A 15000-nucleotide genomic window follows, 5' to 3' on the forward strand; every position below is an offset into this window, starting at 1 on the left:
TTAGTCACTAAACTTGATGTATGTATGATGTAAACTAGGGCTGAATGATTTTGAAAAAATATCTAATTGCGATTATTTTGACTGATATTGCAATTGCGATATGATTTGCGATATTAGAGGGAATGATCATTTTTACGTCATTATTCTCATTTTCATTGAAAAACGTATTAAAATGATTATGGTGTGATTTTTGCGGGGATCTGTACCAAACAAAGATGTTTTCTTAAGTGTGTAGAATATGATGTGTAGGCCAGGACATCTCAGCAGCACGACAGTATTTAATTTAAAATTGTATTTTGACACACATTTCGCCTTTAATAAATATTGCGCCTCCTGCGATTTGAAAATTGCAGTAGGCGATTTCGATAAAATTTCGATTAATTGTTCAGCCCTAATGAAAACTAAGAATTTTTAGCCCCGTGACAGCAGGGGCTCTATGGATGGTATCGTCAGTCGGTCGGTCTGTTCTTCACTTTGGACTGCAGGAGACGAGTTCGAATCCCAGCAGAGACGCTTCCACAAAACTCAGCGTCGCCGGGCTGTTAGACTCTTAGTCTTGTTTAGTTATGTCAAGTGAAACATGTTGGTCGACTCTATTTCTGCAGATAAAAAGGTGGTTAAACTGAGTGTAGGTGTGTTTACCCTCCACTACATCCTGTTCTAGTTCATTCATTTTGTTCTATTCTGTGTCGGGTCTTGCTGCTGCTGCAGTACCCCCCCGGCTCTGTTGAGACTTGGCTTGGCCACGCCCACCTCCTGCTCCGCTGCTGTGTTAACATGCGAGGGCGGTCTGGCTGCAGACCTCCGCTGTCAGGCCAGCTCCACGCTCAGGTCTCTTCTTCGTTAGTTATTTTGAACTCCCAGTTCCCTCTCAAGCTGAAGTTCTGTGAAACTCGCCACATTTCCCAAAGGCTTGTCGCCGAAGCGCATTTTCTTTTCAAAATAAAAGCCCCGCGAGGCTGCCACAAAAAACACAGTTGTGAGTGGTGAAATCTCCCTAATTAATGATTTAGCAAAATGTTTAAGGGGACAGCGTAGGATATTTCATGACTGTCTTATGATTTGGGGATAGTGCTAACCGGGAGAGATGAAATATCAGAACAATAGAAGTTGCAGGAGATATCTCATCCTTCCCCTCCGTTTCTAGCTGATGTTTTCATTAATTTTGTTTACTGCTTGTTTTCATTCATTCATGCATATGCTTAATTATTCACACGTACAAAAAAAAATGCAAAAAGCAGAGTGTGTCAGCGGTCAGACCCCTGAGGGTGATGAACTGAATCTACAGCTCTGCTGGACGGGAGCTGACCTCATGATGACGATGCTCCTGTTTCTTCCTCTGTCCTGATGAAGACCAGGTCTAGTCAGGATGGGTGTCAGCTGTTTGATTTTAACTGTCTAGTCACGATAATAAAGGCCTTTCAGCTTTTGAACCTGCAGATGGAGCGCCTTGGCTTTTTTTCAGTTGGGATCTACGTATTTTACCTGTAGTGTTACTTACTGAATGTTTTAAACTGTATTTTGTCCCTTTCCCGTCTCCAGATTTGTCGAAGAACCGTTTGGCCGACGTTCCTACAGAAGTCTGCCAGCTGGTCGCCTTGGAAACGCTCAACCTGTATCACAACTGCATCAGGACCATCCCAGACAGCATCATCAGCCTGCAGTCCCTCACCTCCTTAAACCTCAGGTACACACACACACACACGCACACACACACACACACACACACACACACACACATTCTTTGAGGAGATTGAGGAGTTTTGTTCTAAAGTGAGACATCGATCCTTTGGGGAAAAGTGACACCTTTTTTTTGAGTGTTAAACTTTGAGTGGAACTTTAACTTTGGAAATTAACTCTTTAATTGTGGTTTGGAAAGCAGCAGCCAGAGGAGAAGCAGAAGGTGCAGGAAGCAACGGGGCTGATGGGAAATGTAGTCTTAATGTGGCGAAACACTAGAACTAATAATACTACTGGTTTTCAGTCATTAGACCAAGGTTTTACTATTAATTTGACTATGGTATATTGATTTTGCCCCTGTGCACTGCGTCCTGTCTGTCTGCAGTCGCCTCTCTCTCTCTCTCCTCTCTCTCTCTCTCTCTCTCTCTCTCTCTCTCTCTCTCTCTCTCTCTCTCTCTCTCTCTCTCTGTCTCTCTCTCTCTCTCCTCAGTCTGAACGCAGCATCAGAAACATGAGAGTGACGATGTAAAAAACAGTGTCATTGTCCTTTAAAGTGACCAGACTCTATTGTCTGTTGGCTTACAGTCAGGCCGTTCCCACTGTTTTGCCAGTGCTGCGCTGTTATTATGCCATTGTATGAGTCACTGGCAGGTGTGTGTGTGTGTGTGCGTGCGTGTGTGTGTGTGTGTGTGTGTGTGGTACCAGCTCAACACGCATGACTGGCATTCAATGGACTGTCAGTTAACTCCAAGACCGCACTCAGTATCACACACACACACACACACACACCTGGCGCTGACCTTCACATATACAGTACTGCACTCTGTCTCTCTTGCTGTTTAAAGGTCAAGGTGTTCTTTATTTAAAAAACAAAAACAAATCCTCTCTCCTCTCTCAACACTTCATAATCTCTTTCTGTCCAGTACACACAATTTTGACAATAGATTGATTGTTTTAGTCATTTACCAAATTTACATTTGCTGGTTGCAGCTTCACAAATGCTGAGATTTGCTGTTTCATCTCATTATTAAATGAATACTTTGTGTTTTTTGGCTGCTGGTCAGACTGAGGAAGAAATCTGAAGAATCACTTTGAGTTCTGGGAACTGTGATGGGCATTTGTCATTTTATAGACTTTTATAAATGATGAATCAATTTACCCCCCAAACAGCAACAGACTGAATCCATCTGAAGAATTGCGGATTTTAAGGATTTAAGGATTTTAAGGTTTTTCAGGATTTTAAGCTTCACAGGTTGGTCATTAGGAACTAAACAGAAACAAAACAATGTAAAAATATATACTTCTTGTGTTTATATATTATGTAGATCAAGATGTAAATGATGTGGATCCAGGTCCAGACACAGAAAGGCCTTTAATTTGGAGGAAAGGAAAATATCTTGCAGCCCTGCGCTCCTGAACGCATCATCAACATGAGACCACACACTCTGCTCTTAGTGTTTTTAATCTTTTCCTCCCTGCTGCTCGGCTTCCACCAGGAATCACTGATGAATTAGTCCTGCCACATCTCACTGACACACACACACACACACACACACACACAACAGTGTTTCATATTCTTGCATACACACACTCTGTCACAGGAACTGATCTGCTCTTCATGCATGCTGGATTTTACAATTTATGCATGCACACACACACACACACACACACACACACACAAGGACACACTCAAACACCTACACAAACATACATAGAAAAACACACACACATACACACACACAGCCAAGTACACACACACACACACACACACACACACACACACGACTACACACTCGAACTCATACACAGGCGAACACACGTATCATCAAACACTGTACACACTCGATACACACAGACTGCACAGGAATACACAACGAGCTTAACACACCACACACACACACACACACACACACACACAAAGTAAGCCTTCATCCGTCATTTATTTCATGCGTTCAGCCAAATCAGCATTTTAAGTCCTAATTAAATTGATCACTCATTAAATTACTGATTAACTCAGTAATATGGATGATAGCACCGTGACTGGAGAGGCTGTGTGTGTGTGTGTGTGTGTGTGTGTGTGTGGGTGTGTGTAAAGCTCATTGCAACATGACAATGATGATGATGATGAGTCTGATACTCTTAAACACTTCAGACAGAAAGACTTTATATCTCGCCACGGACAGGAAGGATAATCACATTTGAATGTGAGGCTTTTAGTCACACACACACACACACACACACACTCTCACACATGCACACACACACACACACACACACACACACACTAGTCTGGCCTGTCAAAACAGGAAGAGCGGGACGCTGTGTCTTTTTCCCCAGGAACACATTATAATGCAGCTTTATTTATAGTGCCTTAAATGTCCCAAACAGGCCACCGTCATGACAGAGAGAGAAAGAGAGAGGGGGAGAGAGAGAGAGAGACATAGAGAGAGAGAGGGGGAGAGGGAGAGAGAGAGAGAGACATAGAGAGAGAGAGAGAGGGGGGAGAGAGAGAGAGACATAGAGAGAGAGAAAGAGATTTTAATGTGGGCGGAGCTTGGATTCTCTGTTGCTGCAGTTTGAGTTTCTCTTCTCTCTGTCTGTTCAGTCATGGCGGCTATCACTGCTCATGCTAACTACCCAGTTCTTCTTCTTCTGTTGATTCCAAACAAACCGGAAATGTAAAACGCATCACTTCCTGTGCGGCAGAGGATTTTTTTTTTTTCCCAGGAAAGAGCGACCAGACAGAAGATTTATGAACTGGATATAGGCTGAATCACTGTTGAGGGGCAAAATTGACATTTATTTATATGATAATGATACTGATTATTACATTAACTCATTAACATACAGGTTTCTAATAAGTGATACTGGATTCTTACATTGAGAACTACAGTTTCCTTTCACTTGATGAGACAACTGTAACTGTATTTAGTGTGGGCGGTAAATCAGTTTTTTTTTCTAGCGGTTTCCCTGCAGACAGACTCTGTTGCTTCAGGAGTTTGAGTGTAAATGTCAAGAACTCAATCTCTTTTTTTCTTTCCCTCCTGATGCTGTTTGTCCTTTGTGGGGAGCCGTAGTGAGAGTAAAGGTTGTTTCCATGGAGCAGAGAGGACGAGATGAGAGAGAGAGAGAGAGAGAGAGAGAGAGAGAGAGAGAGAGAGAGAGAGAGAGAGAGAGAGAGAGAGAGAGAGAGAGAGAGAGAGAGAGAGAGAGAGAGAGAGAGAGAGAGAGAGAGAGAGAGAGAGAGAGAGAGAGAGAGAGAGAGAGACAGAGAGAGACAGAGAGACAGACACAGAGAAAGAGAGAGAGAGGAGACAGTAGAGAGAGACAGACACAGAGAAAGAGAGAGAGAGAGAGAGAGAGGAGACAGTAGAGAGAGACAGACAGAGAGAGAGAGACAGAGAGAGAGAGAGAGAGAGACAGACAGAGAGAGAGAGAGATTAATATGTATCAATCTTAATGTTGTGTTCATATTGTTTTGTTTCATTGATTCTTGATGCTTTGGCAATATTGTTGTTGACATTCATGCCAATAAAGCAAATTTGAATTGAATTGAATTGAATTGAGAGAGAGAGAGAGAGAGAGAGACAGTATTGCCAGTATTTTATATTTGCTTTATTTATCTTTTGGGGGCCAGATATTTAAAATGTTACCAGTTGAGGGGCCATAGATTTTTTTTTAAGTATAGCTGCTCATGTATGTTCAGTGCAATTTGGTCTCCTCATAAGTGAACTCAAAGAGGTCCCTCTCCAGATCTTCAATCTTCTGCATCAGGAAGCGTTTCCTCTCGGCCCACCCTCTCTCCTTCTCCTCCAGGGCCCGCAGGTTGGCTTCTGTGGCCCTGAGGAGACCGGCCTTCTCCTCCTGCCACTGGAGACGGTGTTTTTCCAGCTTCTGCTCAGCCTCCTTCAGAGCAGCCGTGATGCCGATTCCTTCATCGTTTGGGGGCTGTTCCCGGGCCTGTTCTTTGGCCTGGACCTGGCCCTGGGGCTTTCCCTCGGCCTGTTCTTTGGCCTGGACCTCTTCATGGCCCAGGCCCTGGGGCTGTTCTTTGGCCTGGACCTGGCCCTGTTCCTGGCCCTGGGTCTTTTCCTGGGCCCGTTCTTTGGCCTGGACCTCTTCCTGGGCCTGTTCTTTGGCCTGGACCTCTTCCTGGCCCTGTTCCTGGACCTGTTTTTTGGCCTGGATCTCTTCCTGGGCCTGTCCTTTGGCCTGGACCTCTTCCTGGCCCTGTTCCTGGACCTGGGCCTCTTCCTGGCCCTGGACCTGGACCTTGGCCTGTTCCAGGAGGCCTAGGAACAGGAACTGGATCTGGTTCTGGCCCCGGCCAGAAGAGTCCAGGTCCAGAAGCCGCCTGACATGCTCATCTCCCTCCATTATTGTCTGGCGTTCCTGGCTGCTCCAGTTTCTTAGGGCCTGGGTCTGTTCCTGGTTCTGGGCAGAAGAGTCCAGACCCAGAACCAGCTTGTGATGTTCCTCTGCCTCAATCATCAGCTGATGTTCCTGGCTGCTCCATTTCCTCTCCTGTCTCTTGCCTCCTTGGAGCCCGGCCTGGGCATCAGTGTTTCTCTCAGCAGGGGGCTCCAGGTGGGCGGGGCTTCCCTGGGCCTCCGGCCGGGTGTTCTGCTGCACCTCCATCGTGTCAACAAACGAAATGCCTCTCTGGGCCTCTGCACGATCTTTAATACCCTGGAGTCTCGACATCACACTGCTCTCACTGCCCCATTGTGACATCACACTGCTCTCACTGCCCCATTGTGACATCACACTGCTCTCACTGCCCCATTGTGACATCACACTCCTCTCACTGCCCCATTGTGACGTCACAATTCAAACTAAAGTTTGAATGTGAGATTCAAAATTCCGCTCGTCTGACAGGGCCCACAAACGTGCTGTGTGTTTTAGATGATGTTTTTTAATACTTGCTAAATAAATGTTTTGATAAAAGTGGAAAAGTATGTTTTCTGGGTTTAATTAATCTGTACAAGAAGTGTAATGTGATTTAAGATAATTCCAGTTAGCAGTGAGTGTTTGGAAAGAGTATTTTGGTTCTTCTGAATTCATGGTGTGTGTTGGAGACTGAAGTTGGTACAGTTCAAGAGTTTAGCTGCATGTTTATTTGGTTAGTGATTATTTTGATGCACTTAAACCTGCAATAAGTGATTTCAGACCCTGTAACCAACACTAACGTGTGCTACGTGGAGATTTCCGTGAGATGTAATGATGTAAACAAACAGCCACACAGCAGCAGCTTGTTGTTGTTTTCTCCTCTTTCCTAAAGCGTGTTGTCACGTCCGGCCCGAGTTGTAGCTCCTCCCGACCCATTCAGTAGCTTTTCCTTTTTTTAAAACTAGCTCCACCCCTCTCTCTCCCCCTCCCCTCCCTGAAATAAATTCTGGTAATGGTGAATAGATGAAGAGAGTGAGTAAACGTGTTCAACTAGTAGACTTGCTACCTGCCCTTCACTTGTCATTGTGGGTCATGTGACCCTCAGCGGGAGAAAAATCTGGCAAAGCGAGACTGGTACAGGCGATATTTCTCCGTAGGTACGTTTAGCCTTTATGCACGGTTTGTCCTTAAGGGCTTCCGTCGCCCAGTAGCTTTGCTGTGTGTTTACAAAATGTGTTGCGGTTTGTATGTTTGTATGTCAAAGTCGAGTCCCAAGTCAGCAGAACCCAATTCAAACTGTGACTCGAGTCCAAGTCATGTGACTTCAGTCCCCACCTCTGATCTTCTCTCCCCATTATGTAAAAAAACTGAATTTTTTAATAGAGATTGTGTATTACATTCTTTTTTCTATGGTATGTCTGTATATTGTATTGAGGTTATGGTTTTTGCACAAGATTCTTGGATCAGTAAGAAATTATGATTTCTGCAAACTGAATGAATTATTTATAGATGGTGCCATCTCAGTGTGTGACAGTGATGTATGGAGATAGATTTAAATGGCATTGTGGGTAATGATTACGTAACAATCCGGCTCCAAATGTTGTCTGTATAATAAACTTTTGATGGAGCGGACCTACTTTAAAATTTATTGAAAAATATTTTCTCACAAATCTGTTTCAGCTTCATGTCTCCTTCAGGATTTATTTGCTTGGAGAGAAATGAAGTCGAGTTTATTAAAAAGTGATTTTAACAAAATGCAAAGCACTTTACAGAAAACAAAGCACACAAATACAAACGAGGATAATAAATACAAGAGATAGAATAAGTGCATCACAAACTCAATGAAATGCTGTTTTTGTGTGTGTGTGTGTGTGTGTGTGTGTGTGTGTGTGTGTGTACGCAGCAATAGCAGTAAAGTCCACAGAGCATTTTTCATTATTTTCTCTTAGGTATAGTTTCCCACATAAGAGATTTGGATCCACAGTCTCTCTGCTCTAACGACGAGGCAAGTGCTTTGGTGGTTGTTGAAAGGCATTCTGGGAATCGTAGTGAATCACTAACTGCAGTAGAAGCAGACGAGGCAGGCTGAGGGGAAGTGGGTTCACTGTCAGTTGTTTAAAATACAGTAATTATACAAAATAGAGTACTGGTTCTCAGGTACCATGATACTTTTTTGGGTACTAGTACTCAACATGAGTACACACACACACACACACACACACACACACAGGATTAGAGGCCTTGTTGAGTCTCAGTCTTCTCCAGCGTAAAACAGCCAATAACTCTGGCTGAAGAATAATCAAAGTCTAACGTTACACTTTTTCCATTGTGTGAGACTTAACACGTGTGTGTGTGTGTGTGTGTGTGTGTGTGTGTGTGTGTGTATGTGTGTGTGTGTGTGTGAACAGCTGGATAAACTCACTTTTATTATATTTCCTGAATGTTATTTTCAGAACTGAGTCAGAGGGGGTTTCACAATCTTGTGGTGATGACGTGTGTGTGTGTGTGTGTGTGTGTTTCTGACTGCATGTATGTGTGTGTGTGTGTGTGTGCATGCTTGCATATATGTGTCTTTTGCAAGCATTTGCATTCTTGTACGTACATAAATGTGTGTGTTTGTTTGTGTTGGTTTTTGGTTGTGCGTTTGTTTGTGTGTGTGTGTGTGTGTGTGTGTGTGTGTGTGTGTCTATTCTAAGATATTGTGCTGTGCTTGGTCAGGGATTAAAGCAGCTGTTTGGTCTGTTCTGCCTCTCTCTTATAGTCAAGACAGATTTATTTATAGAGCAAATGTCATGCAGTGATACGACTCCAGCTGCTTTACAAGCTTGATTGGGGAAAAATATTTTAAAAAAGAGACATAAAAACAGTTGGAAGTATAAAAAGAACCAGTATAAAAACAGTATATTAGAAAGTGCAAGTATAATTTTCTGTGGAGTTTCAGTGTTTCTGGTCCAGAGGCTGAAGCAGAACCACATCGAACCCAGACCCAACACATCGCTGTGGAAAACATCTCAACTGATCAATATTTTTACATTGAAGCTGCCGATAGCCAATAATTTGTGTAGATAGTCTTTGTCTTTACATTTGACCATTTTCATTTTCAAGTTTTCAGTGTTTTCCTCCAGAGTTTTCTTCTCGTCAGGGTGGAAAAGCCTCTGAAACATTCAGAGCATCATGGGACACTAAAACTCTCCACTGAAACCAGACTGAGGAAATTAAAATCACATCCTCACCTCCATCATATATGTAGTGGGGAGCATTGCCTTTTTTTATTAAAAAGCCAGTATCGACCTGATATATCAGCAAAACAATATCAGTGTCACCCTAATATGGAACGAACACATCAGATAAATATGTAGGTTCCTGATTTTTCTTTGTTATACAGAGTTTATTAAGAGTCAGCAGTCACCGTTTTGATTTAGAGGCCAATAGAAACCCAGAATCAAAATCTGTCAGTCTGTTCTTTTGCCCCATATTTTTTCTTTTGATATGAAATCCATATCACACTGTAGATAAATCAGCAGTAAAACAAACAGGTTGGCAGTTTGACTCCTCAGCTTGATGTGGGAAGCGAATCAGAGACGAGCGTCTGTCCTCAAGCCGGGCATTTAACCCCCAGCTGCCCCGTGGGTCTGCAGGGCTCCTCCAGCAGAAGACTGGTTGAACTGAAGATCATTCAGTTTGCTGACGTCACGATTACAGGGTTTCTGGGTAGTGAAGTCCTTCAAACTTTCAAAAAATCCAAACGTTATCTTCCGAAGTGCAGTTTCTTTAAAGAAGCTTTAGATGAAAGCATGCACACCGCCTGGAACAGAGGCAGGGCAGAGAGAGGAAGCGTCAGTGTGAGAACTGATGCTGTGAGGCTGAGATGAGTCAACAGGAACAGAGACTAAATTTAGCTCACAGACTTTTTTGACTTCAGCTAATAAACAATGGCAGCCGCTGTAGAAGTCCAGCTTCTTCGTGTGTATCCTGCATCCATGCTGCTGTAGTACTGCATGCAATACTGTCTGCATTGTTACACAGTAGAAACACCACAAATATTTCAAACAACTACTAGATCATTCCTCAGAACTCCTGATAGCTAAAAACAGAGCAAAACTTACATCTTACTAAACAATTGAAGAGTTAATTTGCAAAACTGTATATACAGTATATGGGCAAAAGCCAATATCGACTATAGACAATGCATCACTAGTGTGATTGTTTGATTGATATTACCTGGAAAAAAACATGATTTATAGAGATGAATACAGATGGAGTTATATGATTTTGCAAACAAACTCTTCAATTCCTCTTGGGAATGAAGCCAAAGTGCAGCAGTAGAGCATCAAACATACAATAAATAGTGTTAATAATATAATATATAACTACACTATATAATATCTATAATAACTACATCTGTGGACTGATATACTAGTTATGTGCTCATGGATCAGTTACAGTGCTGCACTGCTGCTCCACCAAGAGGAAGTGTTTGGTCAGATCCTGCAGGTTCAGGCTCTGACACAGTCTTACATTACCTGAATTTAAAGGATAAGGCTGGTGTTTTTAAATACATTTCTTATCATCAACAAATCCTATGAAAATAACAAAATTAACAATGCGTTTGCTCTCCTCCCGTTACTTTCTGACTTCCCATGTTCCGTTTTCAGCCTTCAACCCGGAAGTCATTGGCTCCAATTGGAAGCTAAAAACCTTTAAATACAGCTCACAAAGACATAGTTTACATTTTTAAAATCGCTAACTGTTACCATGAAAAGTCAGACTGTTGTAGTTATTACCAAATCAAATTCAAACGGGAACAAATTCTTCATTACTCCGGGGACTATTTTCTGTGCTACGGAACTACTTTCCCGAGATGGAAAGCGTGTTTACGGTCGGCTTATTAAGTTGTTTGAGGAAAAAGTCGTCCGGCCCGGGGCATCGTGATGATGAAATATGCTGCAGAGCAGCAGCATGGCTCTGTGACGGGTTTTTAATATTATATTAGCCTAGAATATTATAAAGACCTTATAAAGTGTATCAAATGTATTAAATTGAACTATTAGAGGCTCATTTTGTTTGTTTCTGTTCACTCTGAGACTAAAACAGAACAGAGTTAGTAGAACAATCTGCATCTTGTCTGCTTTACTAAACACAGTTGGACTTCATGGACTTCATCCTAACTTCCCAGTGTCCTTTTTCTTATTCTGCCCATTTATAGTTTCACAACTTTCACTAACTGTGTCCAGTCAGAGCAGGTTTGCTTTTGCCAGCTTTGATTCTTTGTTTTGGTCTTAAAATCAGTTGCAGGCAGTGTGAAAAAGGTCCTAAAAAGTCTTAAATTTGGCTTTTTGAAGCCATTTGATAGCCTGTATTTACTGTTAATGTGCTCTGCTCTCTACTGTTGGTAAAGATAGATTGTGTGTGTGTGTGTGTGTGTGTGTGTGTGTGTGTGTGTGTTAATTATCACACATTACTGCCTGCTCGCAGCATGAGGTGTTTTGCAGTGTGTTGTATGAAGTGTATATGTGTTACTTCATTTATATGTTTACACCTTACGCTTTCTCTACACACACACACACACACATACATACACACACACACACACCTAAGGCAGAAGTGCGCTGGGAAAAGGGAAGCGTTCATGCGAGAGTTAATTTTTCCCATGTGGCTCTCTGTTCTTGTGCAAAACAAACACTTTACTGCAGCACACTGCGCTCTGGTGTGAAATCACTCCGTTACACAACATATTTATTCTATCATGCGCTCACCTTTGACCTCTCCCCGTTTCATTTTAATGGGACGTTGGAAGACTTTAAAATGTTCATGTGTTCTTTGGAGTGGCTCACTGACGCTCTGCTCTCTTGTTCTTTGTGCTCTTTTGTCTGTGAAACTCTTGGTGGAAATGATTTTCTGTGGTCAGTGGGAATGTTTTCACTGCGTCCCCGAGGTCAGAGCGGCTTTCATGTTCTGCTTTCTGTTCACGGAAATCACCGAAAATGATTTAAAGCTGAAAGAGACTGAAAGAGACTGAAAGAGACTGAAAGAGACTGAAAGAGACTAAAAGAGACTGAAAGAGACTAAAAGAGACTGAAAGAGACTGAAAGAGACGGGTTGTGTTCGGAACCGCATACTAACGTACTGCCTACTGCATACTCAGTGAGTATGTACTGCATACTGCCTACTAAATGATTGAAATTATGAAATTAAGTATGCCATTACCAGCAGACTGTTCACACTGAAGTATACAGCCAAGTATCCCAGAATGCATTTCTCACCAGCCGGCAGCGATAGCGGGGATTTTAAAGCAGGCTAAAAGCTGTTGTAATTTTGGCTCTACGACTGTTAATATGCCACTTTATTAAGTTTTAATATTTTTTCAGGTGAGAAAGTAACCATGTAGATTCCCAATATGTGGTCAGTTTATCCAAATAACGGCTGTTTGTTTTCGGAGATTTGGCACCGGGACCGTCCGCCATTCCGCAGTCTGAAGAGACGCAATGCATTCTGGGGCGGTTGAGTATGTGCAGTAAGCTCACGCCGCATACTCAGAAATTCTTGTTAATCTAGTATACATCCGGGCATTTCTCGCGTACACAAAATTCACATACTATGCAGTTAGGATGCGCTACATACTCTGAACACAGTCACGGCCTTTCCTGGTGAGTTTAACCTGTTAAAGTGCTGCATGAAGCATTTTAACATCAATAAATCATCGAGCATAAGCATCAATCATAAGCAGAAGCCTGTCAGCCTCTATCAGCCTCTACTCTGCATCCTCCATAGTTTCTCCACCTGGTGGATCTGGAGGGAAATCTGCTGGATCGCTTTACGGCACAAAACAGGAAGAGGTTCTGTTCTTCCAGAGCAAACGGAGCTAAAGCTGAAAGAGTTTCTGGCAGCAGATGGTGGAAGGAGGGAAAGGAAGATGGAGAAATCACTTCCAACGTGTTGATCCTCTTCAGGGAGGGGGAGGGGGGGGGGGGGGGCAGGAAGCAATGAGGCTGATGGGAAATGTAGTCTTAATGTGGAGGAACACAATATGTGAGACGAATTTTGATGAAGGACCTTAAAATTCTATAAGGAGCTTTCCATGCATTGTTTAGCCAATATCTGTATAGGTTTGGTGGGTGTGTTTAAGTGTGTGTGTGTGTGTGTGTGTGTGTGTGTGTGTGTGTGTGTGTGTGTGTGTGTGTGTGTGTGTGTTTGTGTGTGTGTGGTGCGTCTCTAGTGTATATGACTAGATGTACAGTAAGAAGCTAATGTAAAAGTCACCAGTTCTCTACCTCCCTCACTTTTTCTATAAGTAATTTGTCTGCCAAAATAATAAAAGTGGTTCTTGAGTTGTGGCTGACGGATGAAAGAGTTTGTTTTCCTGCCTGGTAGTTATTAAATATTTTAATAATTATGGTTTTCATATATTAAAACCAGCCAGTATAATGACTCTATAATGACTGTTTGAGGTTTACTTGTTTGGGACAGTATTATATTATATTATATTATGTATATATAATATTTATTTCTTAATCATAAGGCTGCTTGGCCATGCTATATGAGTCCTGTTTGTGAATATGATATTTTGTTTTCTTGATGCCTGGGTAGCCAGCTGTGGGTCGTCCCAGTCTGTCTCTATGGCCCAGATAAATATATTAAAGTGTCACTATCTTTAATTATGTCCAGTTGCAAACGTCTCGCCAACACTTACTCTGTCAGGTGCTGCAGAATTTTATTGTAAATATATATTTTAGTGCGTTGGATTTGTATATTTTGTGCTTATATTGGGTTATGGAAATTGACTTTTTGCGTCAGTGTGGTAGAATAAAAAAAAAAAGATACCATAAATTACGGATGGGCCGATATATTGAAATTCAAAATTTTGCAATACAAAAATGTGTCAGTCTGTATGTTGTGTCAGGAACATGAATGGTGATATCAGCTCCATGTTATTCTGCTGTCAGGAACATGAATGGTGATATCAGCTCCATGTTATTCTGCTGTCAGGAACATGAATGGTGATATCAGCTCCATGTTATTCTGCTGTAGTAATCACTAATGAGACTCTTGACCATCACAGTTTCACAAGCTCTCCATCCAAATTATATTATTGTCACTTTGTAACGACATTTTTAAATTGTTGTTTACATTCTAGCAGCCAATGGCATCGCTAGAAAGATTTGAGTCTCAGAAATAAACAGAATTCTGCACAGTCAGACTTTTATTTATTGATCACATGGTATCCTGGTTGTATTGAATCCTGAACCTCAGATGGAGTATCGACTCCTGAGATAAACAGATGCTCTCATCCCTATAAACACATAATCAAACACCTCAAGAAACACGGACAACAGATGCAAGCTTCCAGTAATATTGTGACTTTTGTTTACAAGTCTGGTTCTCTTGTAATTGTCAGTGTGAATCTAAACTAAACAAATACAACAATGCAGCAGAGTGAACTTTTCCCCTCTGGTTCAGACCAAAGGAAACAATCACAATTCCTGATGGAGAATTGCTAGAAAGTCGAGTTAAGGAATACAGCAAAGTAATGACATGAGAGAAAGAAAGAAAGAAAAAATACATTGTTGAATTGTTACCGCTGTATCTCACCGTATCTCTTCATGTGCTGTGTGTGTGTGTGTGTGTGTGTGTGTGTGTGTGTGTGTTTTCCCTGCAGTCGGAACCAGCTGGGGTCCCTGCCCTCCTGCCTGTGTGGTTTACCGCTCAGAGTCCTGAACGCCAGCAACAACAAGCTGGTCAGCCTGCCAGAAACCATCGGACAGCTACACAACCTCATGGAGCTGGTGAGAGAGAGAGTGTGTGTGTGTGTGTGGAGTGTGTGTGTGTGTGTGTGCACTTTGAAAGTGAATACATACATAGTAGTATCCATTGTACACGCCCCCTAATCCCTTACAATTTATTACTACGGCTCTGCTCCTGGCATGTGTGTGT

General features: G+C 42.3%; 1 protein-coding gene across 1 annotated transcript in view; it reads left to right on the top strand.

Moving 5' to 3' along the window:
• lrch1 (leucine-rich repeats and calponin homology (CH) domain containing 1) overlaps positions 1 to 15000 on the top strand; it is an 85806-nt gene that overhangs the window by 30674 nt on the left and 40132 nt on the right. The window contains exons 2-3 of the mRNA XM_078286006.1: positions 1543 to 1687; positions 14726 to 14852. Of these exons, the coding sequence (XP_078142132.1) occupies positions 1543 to 1687; positions 14726 to 14852 (272 nt within the window). The remainder of the gene's footprint in view (positions 1 to 1542; positions 1688 to 14725; positions 14853 to 15000) is intronic.

This window comes from Centroberyx gerrardi, chromosome 10 (genome assembly GCF_048128805.1).
Source record: "Centroberyx gerrardi isolate f3 chromosome 10, fCenGer3.hap1.cur.20231027, whole genome shotgun sequence".
NCBI lineage: Eukaryota > Metazoa > Chordata > Actinopteri > Beryciformes > Berycidae > Centroberyx > Centroberyx gerrardi.